At 31.7% G+C, this 26,054-nt stretch overlaps 1 protein-coding gene across 1 annotated transcript; it reads left to right on the top strand.

Annotated features, from left to right (window-relative positions):
* Window positions 1-251: 251 nt before the first annotated feature.
* LOTGIDRAFT_230602 (hypothetical protein) lies at window positions 252-25,812 on the top strand (the record flags this gene model as incomplete). Its single annotated transcript, XM_009049602.1, has 5 exons — window positions 252-366; window positions 4,248-4,316; window positions 24,317-24,386; window positions 24,650-24,695; window positions 25,044-25,812. The coding sequence occupies 5 exons, from the start codon at window positions 252-254 to the stop codon at window positions 25,386-25,388; spliced, it is 645 nt and encodes a 214-aa protein (XP_009047850.1). The 3' UTR covers window positions 25,389-25,812.
* Between the last annotated feature and the right edge of the window lie 242 nt (window positions 25,813-26,054).

Raw genomic sequence — 26,054 nt, 5'->3', positions numbered from 1 at the left:
CTATGTAAATGTTCCAGTATATGAACATACTCTTGCCTCCATTTCCAGTCCAGAATGGCCTTTTAATTATATGATGATTATAAACTATTATAAATCTAAACAAAGTCAACCATCCAGTTTTCTCTTTTGATCTTGACAATTGATAAGTTAAAACTGTTCAATTTTATTTACCATATAGTAGCTGTCTAAGGTGGATGGATTGATTAAAATATGATAAAAAAAAGTTATGGAATTAGTAGTATTGTGGCAGAATGGAAGTTCAACTAGTGAAGCAGGTTATGCTCAACCTTCTGAAAAACATGCACAAATTTGGGGTCAAATGGGTAGGAATCAGTAAGACTCAAATATTCAAAGTCAGTACTGAAGGTCAGTACATTAAAACCATATTTTCTGAGGGAGACAAGAAAATACTTGAACTGTCTAGTTGACAATTTTTGTGATGTGTTCAACTTCATATTTCCAATCATGAATTATTGAAATCAACAGCCAAAGAGATGGAAAAAAAATCTATTAAAATTTGCTTCAAGTGGAATTGATTTTTGATGAAATTTATATTCTCATTATATTTTTCTGTCTACAATTGATTTTTTTTCCCTCCGATTATCCTTTAATTGAATTCAAATTCTTAACATTTTTGTTGTGTGGTCAAGTATAGTTCAATAGAGAACAAAATTAAAAATGTCTATGGTTAGATGTCTATATTTGATTGTGTCCAGGACTACCAATTTAATTTTTTTTGTGTACATTTAATTAAGGAATCATACCGAGGGCAACCGAGCAAAGAAAATAAAGACCAGATAAATGTACACTACAGTTAAACTGGTGTAGTGATTGGTTTTGGTTTATCCAACAGAAAGAGTTTGATTCCAATTTTACATAGCACTTTTCAATAGTAAAATCTGAGACATGAAATGACAAAATATTAGTAGAAATTGAGTCAGATCTTCATTAATGATATCATAAAGGGACAAAATAATGTTTGAATTCACCAGAGGTCATTAGTGGGTGTAGACTATAGTAGGGGTTCATTGTCCCATCTGAACTATCACATGCTTATTCCATGTCCTACCCATATCAGACAGGGTAAACAGGGTGAAATATCTTTCTGGGTTAATGTCAGACCTATTGTCTGGTAAACAAACCAACATCAAACACATTGTGCCACCCAAACTACCCAGTAAAAAAGAATCTGTTCATACTTGGAGTAGACCTATTGTCTGGTTAACAAACCAGCATCAAACACACTGCACCACCCTAACTACCCAGTAAAAGGAATCTGTTCATACTTGGAGTAGACCTATTGTCTGGTTAACAAACCAGCATCAAACACACTGCATCACCCAAACTACCCAGTAAAAGGAATCTGTTCATGCTTGGAGTAGACCTATTGTCTGGTTAACAAACCAACATCAAACACACTGCACCACCCAATCTACCCAGTAAAAAAGAATCTGTTCATGCTTGGAGTAGACCTATTGTCTGGTTAACAAACCAACATCAAACACACTGCGCCACCCAATCTACCCAGTAAAAAAGAATCTGTTCATGCTTGGAGTTGAATTGCAGTTTTGGTACTAAAGCCACAATATTGACCTTGATATATTAAACAGCACTAGTCACTGGTATAACCATGTATAGTAATTGATTTAGTGATAACAGTGATTGACTGATTACAATTTTCAAATCTAAACTGACCAATTTATTTTGATTGGTATTCATTGTACTCATTCAATCATTTATTTATTTCCTCATTTCCTCTTTCTCTCTCTTCTCCATTAACTTTGAAGATGAGTCCAATGATTTTCTAGTATTCAAATCTCTGTTGATGCATTGTGTATATATAAATATAGCCAGCTAAGAATTTTCTTCTTGTTGATTACCAACTCTTGAGATAAGATAGTACCTTCAGATTTTTATACGCCCACATCGAAAAATATTTAGTATAAGTTATTGCCCTTGTTCTTGAAAATGCGTTCAATTTTTAGCTCGTACACACTAGAAGGCAACAAGGGCAATAACTCGTACTCAATATATTATTCAGTATTGCCCTAAAGAATTCAAAAGTGTATGACTGAAGCTTGAATATTCCATACTGGTGATTGTTAGTCTACTGCTAAATATTTTTACTCATAATCAAAGCTGCCAGTGGGCATATATTACCTTGCCTGGCAAGCTATCTTTCAATTTGAATTCCCTTGACATGGATAAACAAATCAAGGTCCTGTTGGAACAAACCTATTCTTTATCAGCATTTTGTCCAGCAAATTGCCTAAAATATTGAACTAATGAAGGTGCATACAATAGGAAGTAAAACTCCTTTTTATTTAATGTATCAAAGACAAACTAATTATGTACAATAAAGCTGGACATCAAATTAATTTATAAAAGTAATAAAAGATGTGTTATATATTCACTTATATCTTCTATTGGGCTAAAATGAATTTCTCTATTCATCAAAGTATTTTTCTCAACTTTTCTTTCTTCTCATACCAGGGAATTTGTGAAAGCCACAAGCAACAACAAATGATCAGTGTCAGATGCCATTAAGTGTAAAGGGTTTCGTCATGAACTACTCTTTAATTTGATTAGTTAACTTCTAGATTGGTTTAAGAACATGGAAAATTACATGTTAGTACGGCAGTGTAGAAATTGAAGGCGAGATTGGAGTGAAAGAGAATCCATCTTGTTAGTGTCGTAATTGACTTGAGAAGAGAATATCATAATGTGACATTTTAATCAGAAAATTTTCACCTTTATTGAGAACACATTATCATGGGGTTCGGGTCTCGCTTGGCAAGCTTAGAACAAATGTTTACCACACTATTTCAATCTTATTAATGAGAACTGATTCCTCTTGGGTCACACACTTTGGCTTTTTTACATGATAAAACCATGAGGAATATGGCCATAATAGAATGCTGTTATTATATGAAATTAAGTCCTAAATATACAATTGAATAGGATGATATGACTGATAAAAATCTACCATATGTTGAAAATATGTTGGAAAATACCATTCTACTATTAAATTATTCTTTCATTTCCCTGATTTTTAACTGATTTTCTTGTCTCAACCACGATTCTAATCTTAGAATCAGCGCAAATGAAAATTCCTCAATGAGAAATTGACAGAGTTGTTATGGTTTTCATCAAAATTTGAAAATGCTTATTATTGTATTTTCATTATTAGCTCATTTGTAGGATGTAAAACACCCATTTTTTCAAATAGATTTTCAAATGATGTGGTTCGCCCAGTCAAAGATGCAAATCAAGTGCAAGTTTCTTGACAGAAAGCCAAACAAAGTTGAATCATATCGGTTGATGACCATTGTGTCCAGTGCAACTACTATAAGGGTCTTCTACTTCAAGTCCAAACTAATTTATTTTCCTAACTTTTGACTTTTAAAAAGGGAAGACTTTCTAATAGACTGATGCCTTATAAGTTGGTAGTTTAAGTGAAATACTAAATGGCATGGGTTGTGCTAATGTAAAATTTATGATAAAAGTCTAATAATAATGGTCAGTTCCACTTGTATTAGAGTACAAGACCTCATTGATTTTGTCCTCAATTTAATCCTGTTTATTGAATTGGAAATAAGTTGGAAACTTTAAAGGGGGGACAAAGCTATTAAGATAGTCTGGACACCAAGTTGTTCATTTAAAATTATGAAAGATTGGGTCAAGTGGAGTGTTTTTCGATCAATATTATATACTAAGATGAAATTGGTTTTAGCTCTGGTCAGATAATGAAATTAAGCAGCCTGAAGATATTATTTTCAAACTGAATTGCTTCTGAAATATGGTGATGACTATAAGATATTGGTGAAAATTAATGTTTCTTATAGAAATTTTTACACCATCTGATATCTCATTACCAAGTAAATGCTTTTCTTGCTTACTTTGACAGCACTGACCAAGTCATCATGTGTATACAATCTATATCAAAAATGAGGCACTGCATGAAGTTTTTTTTTTGCCCTTAAAAAATTAGATTTAAGTAGACCAGAATTGAGAGAATACAGTTATTCAAAAGAATAAACTATATCAGCTTAAATGACTTTAAAAATATCTAAAATGACCAATTATTTTTGGACTTGGCTGGAAAAGGTGTTCCCATTATCAAGACTTTCAGTAACAAAAAGAAAATAATTGACCAGAAAGCCTAAATTCTGAAACTTTTAAAAAAAAGGTTGATGGGTTGGGGGATTGTCAAAGATCTATCATGTATTAGTGAAATTTGTTTCCAGGAGATGAACCTGATGGTATATCATCATCTGGTACCGAAGATGACGCAGATGTTCCTACTAAATTTTCTGGTGAGTTCTTTTCTCTTGATCACGCAGTTTTCACTTGCACACGGTTTTAAAGCCAACTTAACAGGACATTGCAGTTTGAGGTTCCCTACGAATAATAGGGAAAATTATGAAAATTTATTTTTTATACAGATATGATAATTAGTGCCTATTACATGCTTATCAAGTCATTCTAAGGCTAATTGTTCTATTTTGAAGCTGATACTCCAATTAACATACAAATAATCAGTCAATTGGATTTTGCTGAAAGTGTACATATAGACCTAAAAACATCAAATAATAATAAATAAGAATATATTTTTGTTTATATCTTTTACACTATATTTTGAAACTTGGAAAACTCTCCTAATATCTCCCTTCTTGTGAAAATATGTGATTGAAAACCCATTTAGCAATAAAATAAAGGTGTCATTGATCTTTTATGGAAATCTGCTTCAATAGATATATACATTGTTATTGTAATAAATTCCATTCATTGTCCAAAATTGAAATCGAAACTTGCAAATTTTTAGAAAGCCTACTTGATTTTATTCAAATTTTCACCTTAATTGATCTCTGGCCCTTTCAATCTTAACCTTAAGTTATCGTCTGAATAAGATTTTTTCTAGCTATTTTTTTGTAGCCATGGAGTTCATTTTAATATTCTAGTCATTTGATATAGGTTTTGAAAAGGGCATTCTGTGAAATTTGTTTGAATAGGTGAATAGTTGAATTTTTGAATACTTGACTTTAACAATGTTGAACGTGATCAAGTACTGACATGATTTTTAATAAAATACAAAAACTATTTTAATTTGACTATTTGTGATGAATGGTCATATTTCAACACAATGTTTTCTTTTGAATGATTTATTCTTTTGACTTAAACACTTTGCTGGCCATAAAACATGTTGTTTTGTGGGTGAATTTAAGGGTAGAATAAGAAGTGGTTTAATCTATGATTTATTGGCTGTGATTTCACTCCTTTGTCCAGTTTTAAAATGATTCTATTTTTATGGAAATCATTATGAACAAAGTAGAATATTTTATTCAATGCAAAATGTAGGTTATAAAAATTCAGGTCTTAAAAAGTGACAAGATAATTGCATATTGGGCAATGAACAATGTGATCTTTCCTGGATTGTACATTATAGAAGAAAAGATCTTTCCCGAACTGAACATTAGACAAGACAAGATCTTTCCCGAACTGAACATTAGACAAGACAAGATATTTCCTGGACTGAACATCAGACAAGACAAGATATTTCCTGGACTGAACATAAGACAAGAAGAGATCTTTCCCGAACTGAACATTAGACAAGACAAGATATTTCCTGCACTGTACATTAGACATTAGACAAGAAACGACCTTTCCTGGATTATAGAAGAAAAATCTTTCCCGAACTGAACATTAGACAAGACAAGATCTTTCCTGAACTGAACATTAGACAAGACAAGGTCTTTCCTTACCTGAACATTAGACAAGACAAGATATTTCCTGAACTGAACATTAGACAAGACAAGATTTTTCCTTACCTGAACATTAGACAAGACATGATCTTTCCTGAACTGAACATTAGACAAGACAAGACATTTCCTGGACTGAACATTAGACAAGACAAGATCTTTCCTGGACTGAACATTAGACAAGACAAGATCTTTCCTGGACTGAACATTAGACAAGACAAGATCTTCCCTGAACTGTACATTAAGCAATTATTTTTACTGTATTGAAGTGTGAACAAGCATCTTTTCAAGGATAAGCCAAAATCTCAGATAGATTATTCCTCAGACAAGCCTCCTACCAATGACTTTTCTTTCACTGAACTTTTGAACAAGCATGCCTCTTGCCAATGATCTTATCAAATTGTCTTAAACTCCAATTTATTAAGAAAAAAAGCACATCATATATGATAAATGTATTGTACTTGCAAGAAAAATCTTAACACTATTGCTATATTTATTTGGGGAAGAAGTAAAAGCTGTTGTCACAAGAGTGTTCAATGTTTATGCTTTTAAGTTTATTGAAACATGGCTGAAAGATTTTTAAAATTCAAGCATTCAAGCAGAAATTAGAAGTATAAAGAAATCTCCCTAAAGACTTGTCTATGAATGTTATTTTTATTGAAAGTTTTAAAACTGAAAGATTTCTCCCTGTAGAAATTAAAAATTAGCCAAAAAAAGTCACTCAAATCAATAGAAAGCTATTTCAATAATTCAAAATATAATTAATTTAAAAAGTTTTACCAATTTAATTTGGCTTTGATCTAAATATTTGCTTGTTTTTTCCCTTCTAAATTGAACAGTCCTGATTAACTTAAAAACGATTGCTGCGAAACATTTCAAATGTAAATGTTTTTATTTCACAAATTCACTCTCAAATTGTTTATGACAAAGAAGTTTCTGTTAAAATTTTGTGCAGCAAATTGAATTTTATGCATGGCTTTGATATCCCAGGGGTATGAATTACAAACAGAAAACTACCAGCAATCATCTTTCTCTCCTCACCTCTCTCTCAGACTTTCACAGGTTTGATGGGATCAAAAAATAGAATGAAGATTTCACACATTAATTATTTAAAATGAGAAAGATTTTTCTTCCACCTTGAAAACTTTATTATTAAAGGAGATGTAAGGTCTATATTTCTGGCAATGCTTGGAATTCCATATTTTATTGGCACTAAGGAAACATGAAATAGTCCTTTGAAATTTATGATGTCACTAAGGCCTAATTCTGGCCACATATTCTCGAAATGATCTTAGCGCAAGGATATCCTAGAAACAGATGTTAGGATGTCCGAATGCTAAGAGCGTTCTAAAAATACTTGGCCTGTATTTGTTTAACTGTCTGTTTCTTCCTAAAAACTTAAAATGTATTTCATTCTTTCCTAATCTTGCTGTCATGATTATGATTTTGTATCTGAAACATGTGACAACACATATATAAAGTCCAAATCAGAAGAGCCAGTTTTAAATCTGGTTAACTTTTCACCGAAGCGAACTCACTTTAAAAATAATGGCAAAGTAATACATTTTAAATGGTACTTAGTGGTTGATTTTCCTGTAGACCTCTTAAAAAGTCGTGGATATATGGAAGCAGAGAACAAATATCTATTGTCTGCTATCAAAATATGGAAGTAGGTGTTATACTTCCTTGTTATTTAGCAAACAGGCATTACAAGAAAGTAAAATTAGCTGGAGTGTACCTATTAACCCTAGTTTTGAAATCTCTACCATTCTCTGTGAAATATCGAGATATCAAATTAGGACTAAATCACAACATCCTGCATAAGATAATGAAATTTGAGTGTAATAGATTCTCAGGACGATCAATAATTCAAAGAGATTTGAACCAATTGTGATGGCAAATTGAGCCGTTATGTTGGCCAGTGGTGAGGGCCAGTAGAAAAATTGATTGGAATTTGCCTGACGTCTGTATGTGTAATTTCTGATATTATTTCCTAGTCGTTCTAGGATGACAGTAATTATACTTGATTGAAACTTTTGTTTGCTTTGCCTGGGTCCTGAAACTTGTCAAATTAAAATCCCGTTCTCTCAGACTTGGAAAAATAATATCACAGAATGTACTTGATTTCCAAAACATGGCCAATTTTAATCTTTAATCGTTTTTGTCTAACACTAAAATTGGGACTAAACGAAGATTTATATGCAATCATATTTCTGTGTAAAGTTCTAAATTGGAACTTAATCGTTGAAATGGAATAAGTGTTTCATGTTTATGGTTGAATTTTGTTTTTGTTGGGGTATTTGATTAAATTTGCCTTCAATATTTTATGGCTTTATCTTTTCTTTTTTCTCAATTTAACTTACAGATTTCCTCAATGGCCTAAGATTTTGATTAAAAAATAACATATAATTTCGGTATGGTTTGTACATTTTTCTTGTCAGCCATACTTGAGTTTAAATGGTTGTAGCAGAGTATCTTAATAACCAATTGATCATTCCAACTTGGAAGCGCCAAATGTCTTTTGATATTTCCAAAAAACAGAAAAATAATTTTTTCATCAACATTTATATGTTATTGTTGCTGACTCTTCTGTTGGATAAGGGTGTTCTCAAGGTTATTCTTCAATCCTTGATTTCTTTGAATTTTGGCTCTGTACTATAAAAAGAACTGTGGTGGATGGCACTAAACAGGCATTAAGGTTCATTTTCCTGAACACCTGATGTCGCTCTCTGACTGGGTTTGTATACTCAGCTTTTCTTTTACTTAGTTCACTTAGCTAATATAGTGAATTTGGTATATTAATTATAAAGTCTTGTTGTATTGAAATGTTATTAGTATAACTGATTTGGTTGTGAAATAAAAATTACCCCATGCAATTTGTAGCTACAATCTCACATGAAAAATGACAACACCAAAAAAACAAGTGTTACATCATATGCATTTGAAAATTTTACCTTGAAACTTTCATTTCTTTTCAGTTATTCAAATTCTTTCAATTATTTCTGGCGCCTTTAAGCACATAATGCAAAATTTAAAAAAAAAACACTTAAAGGATGCAGTAGATCAAGTTAGTAGATACCAACAGAAATTCATGTCCCTTTAACAGCTGTTTATCAACTTTACTCCCATTTGGCAATCGAAGTAGGTGTTTGGTTGTTAATTCTACCTCAAATTTGAAATTCCTGAGCAATATTTGGCAACTTAAAGTAAAGTAAAAAGGAGGTCGATACTTTCCCAAAAATGGTTACTTGATAAAGAATGTGAAAAATTAACAAGATAAGTTTAAACAAATTTCAACCTGTCAGTATAACAATAGAGAAAGACAAGGCCGAATATTTGCATATTTAAGTAAACATTTGACCGTGGATGAAAAGCCAACAAAGTCCAGTATTAAAACCAACAGCGGGCAGTGAAATATGCTGGCCAGCTCAATTTCAATGGACACAGTGAAAGCTAAATATTAGCTTAAAGTTTAAGTAGAGAAAATAATATAGCAGATATTATTAAAAGAAAGTGGTCTCTACTGTTCACTATTGTCCACTTATTGTCCAGCTAGCAGGCTGAGAAAATAGGTCAGTTTGAAATATTAAACATGACATGACCATGATTTATATAGTGTTCTTTATTTCACCCCCAAATTCTTCTTGTTTTATTCAGTTTTTCTGACAATTTTAAAGTTTTTTCAAGTTCATTTTTGAGGGAAAAGGTTGAACTTTGAAAGAGAAAACTGTATATTTCAATTATTAGCCTCTATTTGTCACCTGAGATGACCCCTGTGAAAAGTTGAAGTTTGGACATGTTATTAGCAATGCATATCTATAAAACTTGCATATACATGTTTTTTTAAGAATTATACATATATCAAAACATACCTACAAGATTTGAAAGTAGTGAAGTTTAACCCTCAAGGTTTTCATTTTTATCACATATCTGTTGAAAAATGTATACATTTAAAAACTCCTAATTTTTTTTTAATTTTTGGCCAGCTTATGATACCATGGCAGTAGATTCTTTAAGAGTTCTCCAGTATAAAGTTGTCCTCATTCTATAGTTATCACCAGCTATGTATGGTAGTGAATAATGATAGTCTTCAATGTAACTCAAAACTCAGTTGCATGAGAGTTGCTATGCAACTTAAGAACTGGTGATTGCTATGGTAGGAGGGTACTTTGAATAATAAGGCTTGGTAACTTCATAACTACTTTCTACTATATCATCTATGTTGAAGGACCATGGAAATTATCATTTTCATGAAACCATACTTTACAAGGATAACAATGAACCCTCTACCAGCTTATCCCTGGCCAAACCTTTTAGCATTGATCTGTCCTGTATTATGTCTATCAAATAATAATGAAAGAAACTTCTTCAGGGTAAACCACCAACACCAGCCATCCCCTGCCTCAAAAACAACATAATATTGGGCTTTGACATTTCCCTGAAAGATGTCCTGAAATGACCTGTTCAACTGTTGATACTGTCTATGTGTTCAATCAGAACATACCGATTTAAAAGGCAATTGTTGATTTTGGACTTAAAGTGATGCAGGATCATGTCCATGAATATCTTAAAACATACTTAATACATGACACTTTCAGTCCAAAACTGATAGTAATTTTAGGAGATTTTAAATTTCAGTACACTGAATACTGAATTGTTGTGTAGAGTGTTGCGTGTCATACACACTGAGGATGCTTCAGAAAATATTGCCATTTTGGTGCTATGTTACTGTGTCAATTATAAAATTGTCAACTTTGACCTTTAATCTTATCGATTTCAGAAGAATATTAAATTTGCATGGACTTTTGGATTCCTTTATTTTAAAGGTTTATTTTCTAGAAATAATGAATCTTGAAGGTAGCAAAATGTCTCATCATGTAGAAAGTGATGCCCAAAATGGATTAGAATAATTGGTGTTATCAATAGAATCACTATCTATTCTGTCCACAGCACCTTTCATTCCATGGCTTGTAAAAACAACTGGTTTGGGATATCGAAATTTATATTTTGAAAAAAAAAATTTAATATCAAAATCAGTGTTAAAAGCTTAAAGTGAACTTGATTGATATCAGAAAGTCAGAAACATTGAAATTGTTGAGATAAAAACTTGAAAAGACTATCTGTAAAAAATTTAACACATAAAAAACAACAAATCCCACTTTACTTTGTTAACTTGTTATCATTTTACAACATGGCTGCCATTGTTGTTGGGGATTTAATGGATCTTATCAACAACTTTCCAATTAAATTCATTCATACTAGAACCTGGAGATAGATGAAGTTTTATGTATTGTAAAATCAATCACAATAACGGACATGTCCCCAGAGAGACCCAACAAATTTTATTGCTTGTGAAATAAATGATGTTTACAATGCCGGATGACATACTAATTATAAATCTCATTATAGTACTTTTTACGCATACACAATGACTTGGGTAAGATTAATGACCAATGCCATATGGTCAGTTTTGACCACTAGAAATGCATGTCATGATAACCATTTTTTCAATCCTTTTGTTTAATTTGTTAATTTCATTTATCATGCATCATGAAATTTGTTTTTGTTTTAAGATCATGGCATATGGTCAGTGGTGTTGACCGCTCGAATGCATGTCACTGCAGACATTTTTAATCCCCTTGTTTAGGTTTTTTTAATTTTTATGTTATCTTCTTTTGGACATGAACTTTACATTTTAGATCCTTGCAAGAAGGCATATGGTCAGTTGTGTTGACCACAAGTCATGACTTACATTTTGTAATGGGTTTGTTCAAGTTTCATTTCAAAATAATTAATGAAATTTGTGATCATGTTTTATTTATCATATAAAGTTTTTCTTCTGAAGGTTAGTGCTTGTCATCTGGTCAATTTCAGCCATTAAGATATGTCGTTTTAAAAGCATGTCATGGTCTATTTCAATGTAATTTGACCTGAGATCTTGTATTTTGAAGGACATATCTTATTAATGAATATACATTTGTATACAGTTTTGAAAATGAATATAAATGATTGTCCACAAGGTTGCTTTATCTTGCAAACATGGTCCTGTGTGCTACAGGCTTTGCACGTTTAAGATCCCTTGGCAGTTGGAAATCGAAAAAGGGCCGGCTTATGCCGCTGACCTGGCAAAATTTCCCTCTCTACACCCTACATGGTGTTGCCCATCTTCATTAGCCCACATGGTGCAGAAAAGTAGGACGAAAAACTCCATTCATTTGATTTCATTTTCCCTTGTCAGTTAAGCAGGTCTGTAGAGCTTTATATCTGGATATCAATCTGTATAAACATATAAGAGAAAGCTATGAAAAAAGTTTCTAAACTAGATCAAATAGTCATCAGAAGAAAAGGTGATAGAATTAGGCTTTCATTTCCTTTTAAGACAAATTTTGATATATCTAGAGTGCAAAAGCTCAATTAAGCACTAACCAAGCTCAAATATTGAATTATGTTTGAAAGAAATCTTTCACTGTCTAAACCCTTTAATCCATTGATTTGAAAGTTGTTTATGGTTTACCTTGTCTTGTCCACTATGTTTTTAATCCCCTGTTTATTGATTTCAAGTCAATTTTTTTTACTTTAAGAATGTTATTCATGTGTCATGATGTTTTCCAACTTTCTTTTCAATCTCTACAATTCAGTCAAACCATATGGCTTATTGGTTTTAAATTATAGGTGTTTCCCTACAACACATAGGGTCAATATAATGGTCAATTTAGTAGCCAAAATGTCATACTTTATTTTAATAAGTCTAATTGTTTATATGCTGTTTAACTCATGGTTGATAACTTTGAAGAAATAGTAGAAATGATTTGAATGTTTTTGTTGTTGGAGTTGTTGCCTTTGAGCTTCTGAGCATGCTGCTGTATTACCAAACGAATGCTACTAAAGTTTTCTAGCTTGGTGCTCAACTAGGCTATTCCCCTGCTATCATATTCTTAAATAACTTAAGCATTGCAAGGCATCGCTTGCCTTTCATCTTTGAATGGATACTTGTAGAATTGTACATGTCCTCTCTCGTAAAGGGCTAAAAAAATACAGGTGCTTGCTCCTAGAGACACCTCTATTAACTTCTGTGTCATATACATATAGTATGAGATAGTAAGCAAAAGGCAAGATCCTTGGCATTGCTGGTTTTTTTTTTCAAAGATTAATAAGTCAGAAGACTTAAAAGCAATAAAATGTAACTGGGTTACTATGAAGATGTTTGATGTGGTACTAAACTCAATTCTCTTGAGTAAGATAAAAATTTTACTAGTAAATTCAATATTCTACCAATTTTTTCCATTGTCAACTTAGTGAACTCAGTAAATTTTAATCTTTGAATTTGCCTTCAATTAAAACACAAATGACTTGCTATCATGAATATTTGAACAAGTTAAGGTTGGTCCGAATCAAAAGACATAATGAAGCATGTAGCTATAACGGAATGCTTCAATGCCCATGATCACAAGTCCCATCTGGACATTGTGTTTAAAGTGACTCAGTCGCCTGGTTGTCAAGGGTTAAATGACACTGAACTCTTTCACAGCAAAATTCAATGTTTTAAATTGAACTCAGTGAAAACAATACAAAACACAACAGATTTTGTTTTGTTGACAACATACAGGATATACAAAATAGGACTTTTACACAGCAATGCCTAGATGACAAGCTCAGTTGCAGAATGGTTTTTGTAATGGATACTCTAAATTGTAATCAAATGAATGAATCCCTTTAAAGTCATTTTGTATCTGGATCAATATTTGAATGTTAGTAACTTAATCAGTACTATTACTAATGATTTATGGTCAGATAGTACTAAAAATCAATACTTTATAGTAGTTTTCTCTTTGAAATTATTTAGTGCATTAACAATGCAGTGTTTTTATTATCTTATTTTCATCAGTTAAAATTTTAATGCTATATTAGCCATATGGAGTTTTTTTTGTTAAAACAATAGTTATTTTAGTTGAAAAGTAGAGTATTTATTGATTTAAAGATAATATTATTGTTGAATTCACTTTTAGATAAAACTTTTGTGTTCAGATTTTCCATGGTATTTTGAATTGAAGAATTGAAGTATTGAAAAAATCTTCTGTAGTGTAGAGAAACATTCTTGAATTCTGGCAAGATCTTAGAGGAAACTATCTGAATTCTGGCAAGATCTTAGAGGAAACTATCTGAATTCTGGCAAGATCTTAGAGAAAACTATCTGAATTCTGGCATGATCTTAGAGGAAACTATCTGAATTCTGGCATGATCGTAGAGGAAATTATCTGAATTCTGGCAAGATCTTAGAGGAAATGAACAAAGTTATGTTTTAAAACTACAAGCTAGAGATATGACATTCCTGTAAACCTTCTGACCTTTAATATTGACATATGCTGTTCTTCAAAAACTTTCTAACTAGAGATATGACGTTTTCCTAAATCTTCAAACTTGGGATATGTAGTTCTCTAAGACTTTCAATAGTTCGATATGCCTTTCCTCAAAGGCTTTTTATCTTGAGATATTTCATCAAAAATTTAGTAAGCCATTTTCAAAAGGAATCTGCTGTTCTTAACAATCTTCAATCTTGAATAGGTTCTTTTTCGAACTAATGATTAGCCATTTTTCAAATGCTTTTCAAAATATTTACAAACCTTCTCAAGCGTTTCTGAAGAAGGCCATTAGCCAAAACGTTATACAACAGGACAATAATGTAAAAAAAAAAGAAAAACTCAAGATTGAGATATGCCGTTCTTCAAAACTTTTATTCTTGATGAATCCTGTTGTACAAAGACTAAACATTAAGATATGTCCTTCTTCAAAAATATAAAATTGAAATAGGCTATTCTTAATACCTTTGACTTTGAGATATTAGCATAAAACTTCAAATCTAACAGCAGATTGATTTCTGGATTCGACAGTAATTTATTCAATATAGTAACCATACAATGTCATCTTTAATATGGTGGCAAATTGGGTGATCTTCAATGTGAAAGATAAGATTAGTTAAGGATATTGGTTACCTACTATCTATGTAAATGGACTAGACTACAATATGTATTTCTATGACTCTCAAGTTTTCATAAATTAAAAAAGGAGCCAACTTAATGTCTCCTACTTCTATAGTGAACTGTCATTCAATGTCCAAATGTGTCTGTATTTTGCGAATAAAACGTCTGGTGAAATGATTAAATTAGAAAATCCAAGAAAGACAAAACAAAAATACATTATTCCAGCTTTTCATGTGGTTAAAATAACTCAGCCTGCCTCGTCATCTATCGACATTTCTTCAATTTAACAAATTATATTCCTTTTGTTCACATTTTAAACCATTCTTCTTGTAGAAATTTTAATTCAAGTTTGATCTCCTTATCTTTAGATCTTTCTGATTGGTCTTAGATCTGGATCTTATTCTAATTAGTGGGTATTAACTCGATTGGTCAAGACTCTATGCTAGAAATGATTCCTTAATATCATTTTTTGCATGCAAATGCCAACCAGAGCCTTGGAAGAAGTAGCTGATATATGTCCAGCGGATGAGTTTGGTGCTATCTTGGGATTATGTATGCTTTCTCTTTCTGCAGACAATTTGCTTCGCCACTCTCTTAGATTACTGTTAGTTAAATTTTGTCATTTTTGTTTCAAATGAAAGAGTGTTTCGGATAGAAGTCTTCTCAAATATTCTGGAGTTATTTGAAAAAAAATTGAAAATTGCAAGGAAGCTGGATTTAATTCATTTGCACGTTCGGGTTATTGAATTCTATGTAAATCTTGAGATGACCCTTTTCAAAAATACTGGTATGTCTATCAACAAATGTTAGCACATAATGTGTAAACCCAGTTTAGCTGAAAAAAAATAACATCATACACATATAATACACACAAATATATGATAATTGCGATACATATCAATTTTATTTAATTGTATATTTAAATCATAAATATATTCAAAAGTGAATTTGAACATTTTATTTAGTTTACGTAGTTTGACGTTTCTATACGGATAGTTTGAATGTATGTTGAAGATGGTTTTAGGCGATGACATGAAATAAAATATAACTTGACAGTGGACCAAGTAGGCTGCAGGAAGTTTAATGACATGCTTATACCTGTTAGCAATTTATGTTGTTCAGTCCAGTATGTGGGATGCTTGGAAAATGTCAGAAGAAATAGTAACACAAACACTTTCTATCATACTTACAAGTTCTGTTTTTGGTCTTGGTCAACGTTCTTATATTAAGCTGCTAGCTGTAAGGGGTTATTCTTATTTGAATTTGACAAACAAACCATATATATTTCTAACTATTTTTTATCAGTAGCAAAGTTCACTTTCGTGATAAACTGTTAAAAGAGCCACTGGTCATGAATGCCTTAGTCCTAGCATGGCTTTTAAAATTGTCAACCCTCATGTTTGTCCGTTCTGTCTTGCTCTGACATTTACAGATTTGTATAAAATGGTAGATTTTGATAAAATTGGCTTCTCAGCTATTATAACCAGACTTTCAGCTTTCTGACATAATGCAGAGTAAGTGCACTTTCTAGCCTGTAGGTACTCCCAGTTTTCCAAATAATTCCAGGACACACTGATTGCACAAGAACACGAATAATTAAAAGTATGTAACTCATAAAAGCGGAGCCTAAGTGTGACTTTGTAGCTTTTCAGAGTTGAGCTGGCTGCAAAACTGGTTGAGACTATATCTAACATTGAAAAAATCAAACAAAATTGTTTAATATCAACATTTTCTTTTACAAAACATTGACCAATGTGGAAGCATTATTCTGGTTAAAATTTGAGCAACAATTTTCAAAGACTCCATAAAGAGATCTTTTTTCAGTTTTGTTTAGAAAATCCATTATTTATTTGGAAGTTTTATTTACTGCCGCCACACAATTTATTTTGGAAAGATTCTCCTGTCTTGGAGGAGTGTTCAGTTTCTGAATAATGAGCCCAGATTAATAATGACTAGGAAATGAAGATTTTGATTTAATAGACAAAAGATAATAAGTTTGGACAAATTAATAATCTCAAATTTCATCTTAAAACTTATTATAATGTCAGTTTTCAATGTTTTATTAGAGGGGAAAATTGATCGATCTGTACAGCTTGTCAATTAGTTTTTATTTGAACTTTTATTATCAAAGGCTAGTTAGTTTAATTGCTAAAAAACCCTGTTTGATTTTTGCCTAGCTTGATAAAAACTGACCAGGATTGCCGATTTGAAATTTTCTCAACTGGATATCTTGGACACGCACTTGCACTGTCAGGTTATTTCTTTGTGATAAAGTTAAGGCATCTTAGATAGAATTTTCTTTTAGAAATTTGACCTAAACTTCAAAACTGCAGCTTAACATTTTGTTAAATTGTAGAAGAACTAGAAGTCAAATGTTTAATACAAAGAGTGATATGTATATCTGTTATTCAAAGGGAATACAAATAATAAGACATTTACATCCCATTTAATATAATAACAAATAGTATTCTTTAACTTCTTGATACAACATCAACCTTTGTCACCCTGTCACTTGTAGAAGTCAATTTCAAGCAAATTATACAGCAACTCAGTCATGGTCTTAAGTGACCATTGTGTATGATTACATACAGATAGGATACCTGTGGATAGAGTAGAAAGCAGACACACTGGGAGTTAATCCTATAATATAAGGGGGATAACTCTTAACAAGTGTTTTGATGGTTTAATACTATAGTAAGCCTATTGATAAATTATACAATCAGTATGCATTGAAGTGAGTTTGTTAGAATATGGTATTTTATAATGTGATAACATCGGCTGTTGCGGGGATATTTTTAATGTTGGTTCATATCCTATTAGAATGATGAAATTTAAGTCATTATTTTAATTTATATTCATTGAAAATTATACAGACACAGTTTTAATTATTGAAAAATTATATGGCCTTATATACATTTGATTAAAAATTCCATTATTGGTGTTCATTTTAATTGAAATATTCAACATGGTTTATTAGAAAATATGCCATAGGTTCTGATAATATTTTATTGACATATTAAACAGTTTCTTGACTATATTTTATTGTGTCCTTTTGAAAGATGCAGGGTGGGGAATCTTGTTCTACAGTACCTGAAGTATTATTTTGTTTTATAGCTTGAATAACCTATGTAGAAAATAAAATATAGCATTAGTGTTTGAAAGGAATTTAGTTTGCTCTAGTCATTATCTGGAAAAAAATTAGAATTGCACCATTACAATTTTCTAACATAGATCTGGGGGTCCTGTATTTCCAGATGAACCATTACAATTTCCTAACATAGATCTGGGGTTCCTGAAATTCCAGAAATTCCAGATGAACCGTAACAATTTCCTAACTTAGATCTGGGGTTCCTGTAATTCCAGATGAACCATAATAATTTCCTAACATAGATCTGGGGTCATGTAATTCCAGATGAACCATTACAATTTCCTAACTTGGATCTGAGGTTCCTGTTATTCCAGATGAACCATTACAATTTCCTAACTTAGATCTGGGGTGCATGTAATTCCAGATGAACCATTACAATTTCCTAACATAGATCTGGGGTTCCTGAAATTCCAGAAATTCCAGATGAACCATTATGATTTCCTAACATAGATCTGGGGTTCCTGTAATTCCAGATGAACCATTACGATTTCCTAACATTGATTTGTGGCTCCTGTAAATCCTGATGAACTATTCCTGATTATGCTCCCTGCAGACTTTGGAATGGAAATATGGAGTTTTCTGATGAACAAAACTTAAACATATCTTCTGATATCCTGCTATACTTATCCTGAATTATATCACAAACTGAGCATTCAAAAGGTTTTTGAACCCATTGTAAAATCCTATTAATATTTTGTTTGTTTTATAAATTGGACTGGGAAAAAATTGAAATGGAATTTTTATTTAGTTATATTGACAGTGAATATCATACAAAATAACCCAAATCAATAAAAATTTCTATAGTTGAGTCAGAGTATTATTAAAGATAGTTTTAAAATGACTGTATTTATCTTGTGTAAGTCATACTATTCTAATTTCAACTCAGATTTTACCTCCCGCAAGGCAAATCAAAATAGATGAGCACTTTGTCAAAAAGTTCAAAAGATCTTAACGAAGGAATATTCATCTTTTCTCCATTCTTTTCTCAGCTTTTCTATTGCCTCTAGTAATCTTTTGTTGACATTTTAGGATTGTAAGTCGCCATTTAATCCGTCTTTTCTTCAAATAGACTAAAGTGGCCTTTTATGTGCTTTCACCGTCAGTGAATTACAACCTTTGTAATGACAACAATACAGTTTAGCTGGACATTTTGTTTAAGAGAATTATTAAGAAAAATATGTCAAGATATGATAAGTTCTTTAGAAAGCAGACATAAGATGAATGATTGCTTAATGAGGGGGAAGGGGGATAAAAACAGTGAAGGGGGATATCTGATACAAGTAACAAGAGCACTGACTATTTAATGACATGTTGTCAGATTAAGGTTTCCAATTATGTCAGTTTGACAAAACCACTTTTCTGCTAACATTCTATTGCATCGCTTAATTTGAAATTTAATCCTCCAATGTCGCAAAAACAGCCAGTTCAAATTTCTTAAGTTTCCTTTTAAACTGGCTGCGATTATTTTCAAAATCATGTTCAACCACAATCTGTCAAATTTTGAAATGGGGATTGTTTATTTTTTTAGAGATTAAGTTTGGCCTGACAATGACATATTGTCTTAAATACTTCTTTGTTAACATACATGTCAAAAATCAACTGCGTAAATTAACATATTTCTGATTTGTTTTTCTTCTTGGCCAGACATTTCAGCCTTTGAACCTTAAATTATAAATCCTTTTCACTTTTTAAGTAATTTGTTTTCTTTTTGTCATGTCTTGGACTAACATGTTTTTTAAGTTACTTGATACATGTGTCACTCAGACTTCGAAAATTAACTACATACAGGCATGTTACAAAATTAAGAAAAAAATGTTTTTTTTTAAAAAGGATGGATATCTTCAAAGTTTACTATGTCAAATTTGTTCTTTTCCCACACACACACTAAATACTATACCGAAGAAAAAATACTTTGTTTAAGACGTAAAAAGACTGCGCCTAAAAAGCGGTCCATCCCAAAGTGATGGATTGATGGATGGAGTGATTGTTGATGATATGACAGGTGTTTCTAGGGTGTAAGTGTATGCTAACTCTTCTTACAACACTTGTCAGTTCGATAAGAGCTTATCTTTCACAGCTGTCCTGTTAAAAAATTCAGGAAACTCAGTCTACAGGAAAGAAATAGTACAAAGATTTCGAGGTTAAAGGGATTGTAAAGAGTTTTTTTTAACTTTTTATTTGTAGTGGTGACACTGATGGCATTGATTGGCTGAATTCAAATTTTCACTGCGGTTTTTGCAATTCCACTAAACCTATGCCAAAGGCCCTTAGATAGTTTCAGCAGAGCGTTTGCGAGCTGTCAGTGCACTGAAAGGCTCTGAATTACCTTATATACTACCAATGGCTGCATTGACACTCAATGGCACTTACTGTATACACATCGGCTTAGTATTTCTTGCAAACAGTTCATGCTTGTTAGTACTTTACTCATTGACAGTATTTGCGCTTATTTTGCGCTGTGTTCACGGCTGGAATATACAAGTAACAAGCAACTTCTTAAGTATACCAATTTTATAAACATTTCAAAATTATCTCTATGACGTTGCATTCTTCGCACACTTTTCAAGCTAGTTCTCGAAGACTCGAGTAATTGGCACGCTGATGTGCGTGCCTTTATCCAAAGAGAATACGTGCATGTGTCAATGTGACTAGCTACTAATGTTCATTTGATAACTTGAATATCAAAAAGAAGTATTTATTAGTCAGTCTGTATTTGTACTATGCATTTGAATTATACACTTATTATAAATATCAAATTAAAAAGCTCAAAGTAAATTGATCAGGTGACTTCATTGCGTGACTGATAATTTGACTAATGAAATAAATATAAATATGTCTGAGAACTAATCAATAAAATTTTTATTTTAAAGGAATCCAAAACTCAAATATTATATTTTTAGTATCCTGGTATACATACATACACTTTCATATACATATACTTTCATATACATACATATACTTTCATATACATATACTTTCATATACATACATATACTTTCATATACATACATATACTTTCATATACATATACTTTCATATACATACATATACTTTCATATACATATACTTTCATATACATACATATACTTTCATATATTGCGATGGCTACTCGTACTGCAATGGTACATAAATGGCCATCCCTAACTAAGTGTCTTAATATCATTCTTGACTATCAAAATGGCTTCATGCTTAAAAAACCCAAAACTAGCGCACCTATTGTGTCTTTTCTTATCCTTACCATTAGCAGCCAAAGAGATCACACATTGTGACGTTGCAAATAGCCATTGCGTTCATATATACTATACAATTTTCCAATCAACTTACAATCTTTTGCCTTAGACTTTCCAAGTTAAAGTCTTTATTGCAAACCTAAGAAATTTGTGTGTAAGTCTGTCAATTTTTGAGGTGCAACTATAAGTTTTTTCAACCCATTTCATACCTATTGGTGATGCAAGTAAATGGGCAAATTGTGTATACACTGAGTTGCAATAAACAGCTTGTGCTTCATAATGTGCATATTGATAATCCATCTATTTGTCTATTTTTACCTCAATGTGTGTACTCCATTCCATTTCATTTTGATTTGCTTCTCTTAAGTTTTCAATTGCATAATAATATATTTTCAATGGGAGCTGCACACCAGTATTTAATACTTTCTGCCATTAAGTTAAACAATATAGAATGCTAAGTTCGAACCATCAATTCATCGAAACCCTTGCATTTCAAATTTAAATCTGTCACTTTCAGTGGTTTAAGCAGATGACATGCATTGCAACTCTCTTTTATATTTCAAACTAAAACAAAGTAATTTTTCTCTCCCTGTACATGTTAAAGTGTAATTGACTGACTAAAAGATCTCGAACAGCAGGTGAAAATATCAAAGTCTTCAGGCAATAGCTTTAATAACAGCTTTGAAAAAATCTCCAATTAATTTGAAATACATTAAAGCCAATTTTTTTTGTAACAGCTGATAATGCTCGTTTCCTACTATGATGAAGTGCAAATTTAATTTTTGAGGGTGGGTGGTAGTGGGGTGGCTTGGTCAACTGGTATTTTATGCTCCAAGTTTTTATCTTTTTTTTACCTGACAATTCATAATTGACTGCATGCATCTCACACATCTACATGTGTCAATCTGGGTTTTGTTATTATCATCAAAAGAAATTGCAGTGATTGTAAAATAGTTTTCTTGTCTTTTAGTGTGCATTTCTGCCCAATTCTTCTTAAGAAGAAGGAAATTCTAAAATGCACAACCTTACTTGTTGTGACTTCAAACAAATGATAATGATGTGAATTGCTATTTTCTGTTACCTGTTTTTTCATATGCAATGTTTTCAAGTATGTATTTTTTCTGACAATTTAAAGTAGAGCATTGCCATCAGAAATAATCTTACAAAAAATAAATACATGAAGCATGTATTTGAATTAAGTACTTGAGAATTTGGTTGTCAAGGGGTTAATCATTTGAAGAGTTTTCGTGACTCATTTTATTCCTTAATAGTAAAATCATTTTCATGTAATTTCAATTTCAATATTCAAATCGCGTTCACATTTTTTACTCTCTTTAATGCTGGTCTTTTAAAAACCAATGTTGGCTATTCATTTAAAATAACCAGTCTTTTTTCAAACTGGAAACCAAAATCAATAACAAGTTTTTAAAACGACTCGAGTAAAAGCCGATTAAAGTTATTGAAATGACAAACTTAATGAAATCTGTAAAAACATTTAGTGCTTGAATCAATATCCAATTGAACAGAACTTTTGTTAATTTCAAAGTATTACATGCATGCTTTTCGATATTTCACGGGAACTAAATGGGCTCTAAAAATTTCTATTGCTTTTATAATGATTCCAAATTGTTGGAAAAGTTAATGAAAAAAGATTTATTTATTTTTTCACAATCGTGAGAGGTTTAATTTTGCGTCAAATTGTATATGATTTATGGGATGGTTGGTTTTCACTGAAGACACAACCAACAAAAGCATTGATTAGATACGACTTATTTTGACAAAGCACGATTGATTTTTCTCTGTAATATCTCAGTGACGTGTCCTATGAAATTATGGGTCTAAATTCAATGTAAAGTAGATTATGTCCGAGATTGAAAAATGAATAACAAGTGATTATACAAAATCAATAGAGCCCCATATTGGTTAAACGGACACTGTCACTTTATAATGTATAGAGTCATGTAGCGTAGTTTTTCTTGTACATGATTGTCCTTGACCTCTTAATTGTTATGGCATGATTGGAAATATTTACATACCTTCTAAACGGTCTTTTGGACAGTTGAACAATGAGGAAGCGAAAAGTTATCTTGTTATTAAAGAAATGCCATTTTTTTCCCTATAAATTCTATTAGTAATAATTCGATAGTGACTTCTGAGGTCATAGAATTTTCCACAATTGGGCAGAATTTGAGCACACAGAAAGTACCTTTCTGATGGTAAACATATCTGAAGCACTTGTCAGCACCATAAGCTTATGTCCAATAAATCATATGATATTTGACCAAAATCCATCATTTTAGATCTCAAAGTATTAGAAGTAGGACCAGGGAATGAAGAAAGAAACCCAGAACAAATTGGGCTTTAATGCCTCCATAATTGATACACTACATGTTAATGCAGTTAGATAACTTAAAATTATAAAGTAGGTCAAAATTTGGGAAAGTTGTCTGTTATGTGCTTTTTCAAATAAATAAGATGTATTTCCAAAGTTGTTTAGACATTGAAATTCTTGTACTGTCATTCTGATTTGAAGCTAAAAGTGACCAATTCCTTTCAACAGACTAAAGACTTTCAAAGTGATTATGTATTTCTATACATGATAAATTCTATTTATATTGGTCATACAGTATTTACCAACATTTTGACACCCAAGATTCAAGAATGGCAAATTGAGTTTTTCTTCCACTAAGTCTCTGATAAGGTGACATTTCACTATATATTAATAGTAATTAGGCTTGTAAAAGCCTCAGGATCTCCTTTGTTAAAATGGACATTATAAAATAAAGTTTTTAAGTCCAAGTCTAATAGGTTATAATAAAACGTAGATTAAGGTTCCATATTTCAGGCTTAGAAACAAAATCTGCGGACTTTACTTTCCCAATTTATGTCTGATTTCATTATACTGAAACAAAATTGAAGAAAATTGTGAAATTTACTCTTGTAAAGCCATTCGAGACAGCTCTAAATATCTTTACATTCAGAAAGAACCTCGTTAAGTGAGTCCTTCTTGTTTAAATTCATTTCAGGAGGAGACTTTCAGAAACTTTGTTCTGAGTTAGCACATGGGCCTTCAGTCATATTTCGAAAAGTTCTATTTCTAAACTAGCTGTCTTGATAAGGATGTTATATCCAAATATATCTCCAACACCATGAAAATTGAAATTTAAGAGCACCAACATTTTCTGAACGTTAATTTTTCAGGTACATGTATTAGTACAGGAAACCAACATGCTGCTGATTCTACATCTAATTCAACATCTGATTTGCAAAAGTAAGTTTATTCCTAACTAACTGCCGTTTGGAATGATATTTTTTCGTTTGAGCTCAAGTATTTTCTATTAAATTAAATTACATGTAATAAAGTTTTTATGCAGTGCTCTGCATTGGCCTTCACCAGCTTTCCTACAAAATTTTTTGAAAATATTTGAAAATTAAATGACATTTATTTGTGAAGGCTTGGCATTCTCTTAAAACTGGAGTTTGGAAAGAAACATTTCTTTATAGAAATTGATTGAATATTTCTCCTATTTATAGAGCTAATGAGATACCAGATGAAACTGAAGATAAGACTCAACTAGAGGTAACATTGTATTTAAATATGATATCTTTTCTATTTCTTTCTATAATATTCAATAAATATTTAAACCTCTTACAACATTCTATAATCTTTTCTTTACTTTACCCATCACAATTACATAGGTTTCAATCTAACTTTTGCATAACCCAGTCTCTAGTTTAAGTCCGTTTAAAGCCAGTACAGATGGCATTTTGAGCATGGTTTAGTCCTTAATCCTGATTTAATATTTTCTTCAAGTATCCACATAAAATAATCAATAAAGAACTCAAGACCGGATTAACTTGAATGTTACAAATGTGGCTTAATGAGGAAAATGGAGGATATATTTATGTAAATTGTTATTTTATGTAGAATCTAGCAGATAAAGACAAGGAGGGCAATGATTCACAAGAATTTTCTAATTGTTCTCAAGAGATAGGAGCTACTGGTGGCAAGCTTTCACCTGTTTCAGAGGACAAAAGTGCAGATGAGGAGGAAAAAGTGATTGAGGATTCAAATACAAACATTGATCCTAAAAACCCAAACAGTCCTGAAGAAGGAGAGTGTAGCCCTGGCCCAAAACCTGAAGGTGATGGTGCTGAATTGATTCCCATGTTAACCCAAAATCACATGGAGTTATTAGAACTAGAAATGAGGGCCCGTGCCATCAAGGCCATGTTAAAAGCTCAAGAATCTCACACCAGTGAACAAACTTGAATACATTGAGGCGTATTTCTGTCCAAAATGGGTGAACATGACATACGAATCATATGATACAATGGCATTTCAGCAATGGATTTCATTTTGCAGCTAAAATGGCATGTTTGTAAGCAAAACATTCTATTCATTTTGCTCTAAAGAGGGTCAGCTCAAATGTTTAAGGTGTATTTGTTACAAGATGGCTCTAAGACATGCAATTGAAAGAGCAATGATTCCTTTTCTTCCAGTATGTCCAATGCTTTTACGCCTTTTCATTAGAAGTACATTTTTGGTCTAAAAGGTGGTCTTCTGGATTACATGGTACAAAATAAACACTAAGACTTCATCCATTCCACATGTTTCTTGTTATTTTGTAATTTGCACATAAAATCATTCATCCATTCATTTTGTTTCATCCATTCAATAAAAGTTAATGTTTTTATGTCTGATTTGATTTATTTCATTTGGGATACAAGGCATAGTATGTAGACGTTAGGAGTACAAGGATTAGGTTTGGAGCTAGCTCCCTCAGAGCATCATGGTAAATACTTTTTTGAGGAATAATAAAACAGATTTACATCATCTTATTCCCAGAATTTCATCCTGTTTTTTTATTTCTCACTCCCAAAAATTTCATCCTTAACTGCTTTGTTTCTTATTCTCAAAGAATTCATCCTTAACTGC

The sequence above is a fragment of the Lottia gigantea genome, assembly GCF_000327385.1.
Source record: "Lottia gigantea unplaced genomic scaffold LOTGIsca_14, whole genome shotgun sequence".
NCBI lineage: Eukaryota > Metazoa > Mollusca > Gastropoda > Lottiidae > Lottia > Lottia gigantea.
The sequence above is the reverse complement of the archived record's forward strand: the minus strand, read 5'-3'. Positions and strand labels throughout refer to the sequence as shown.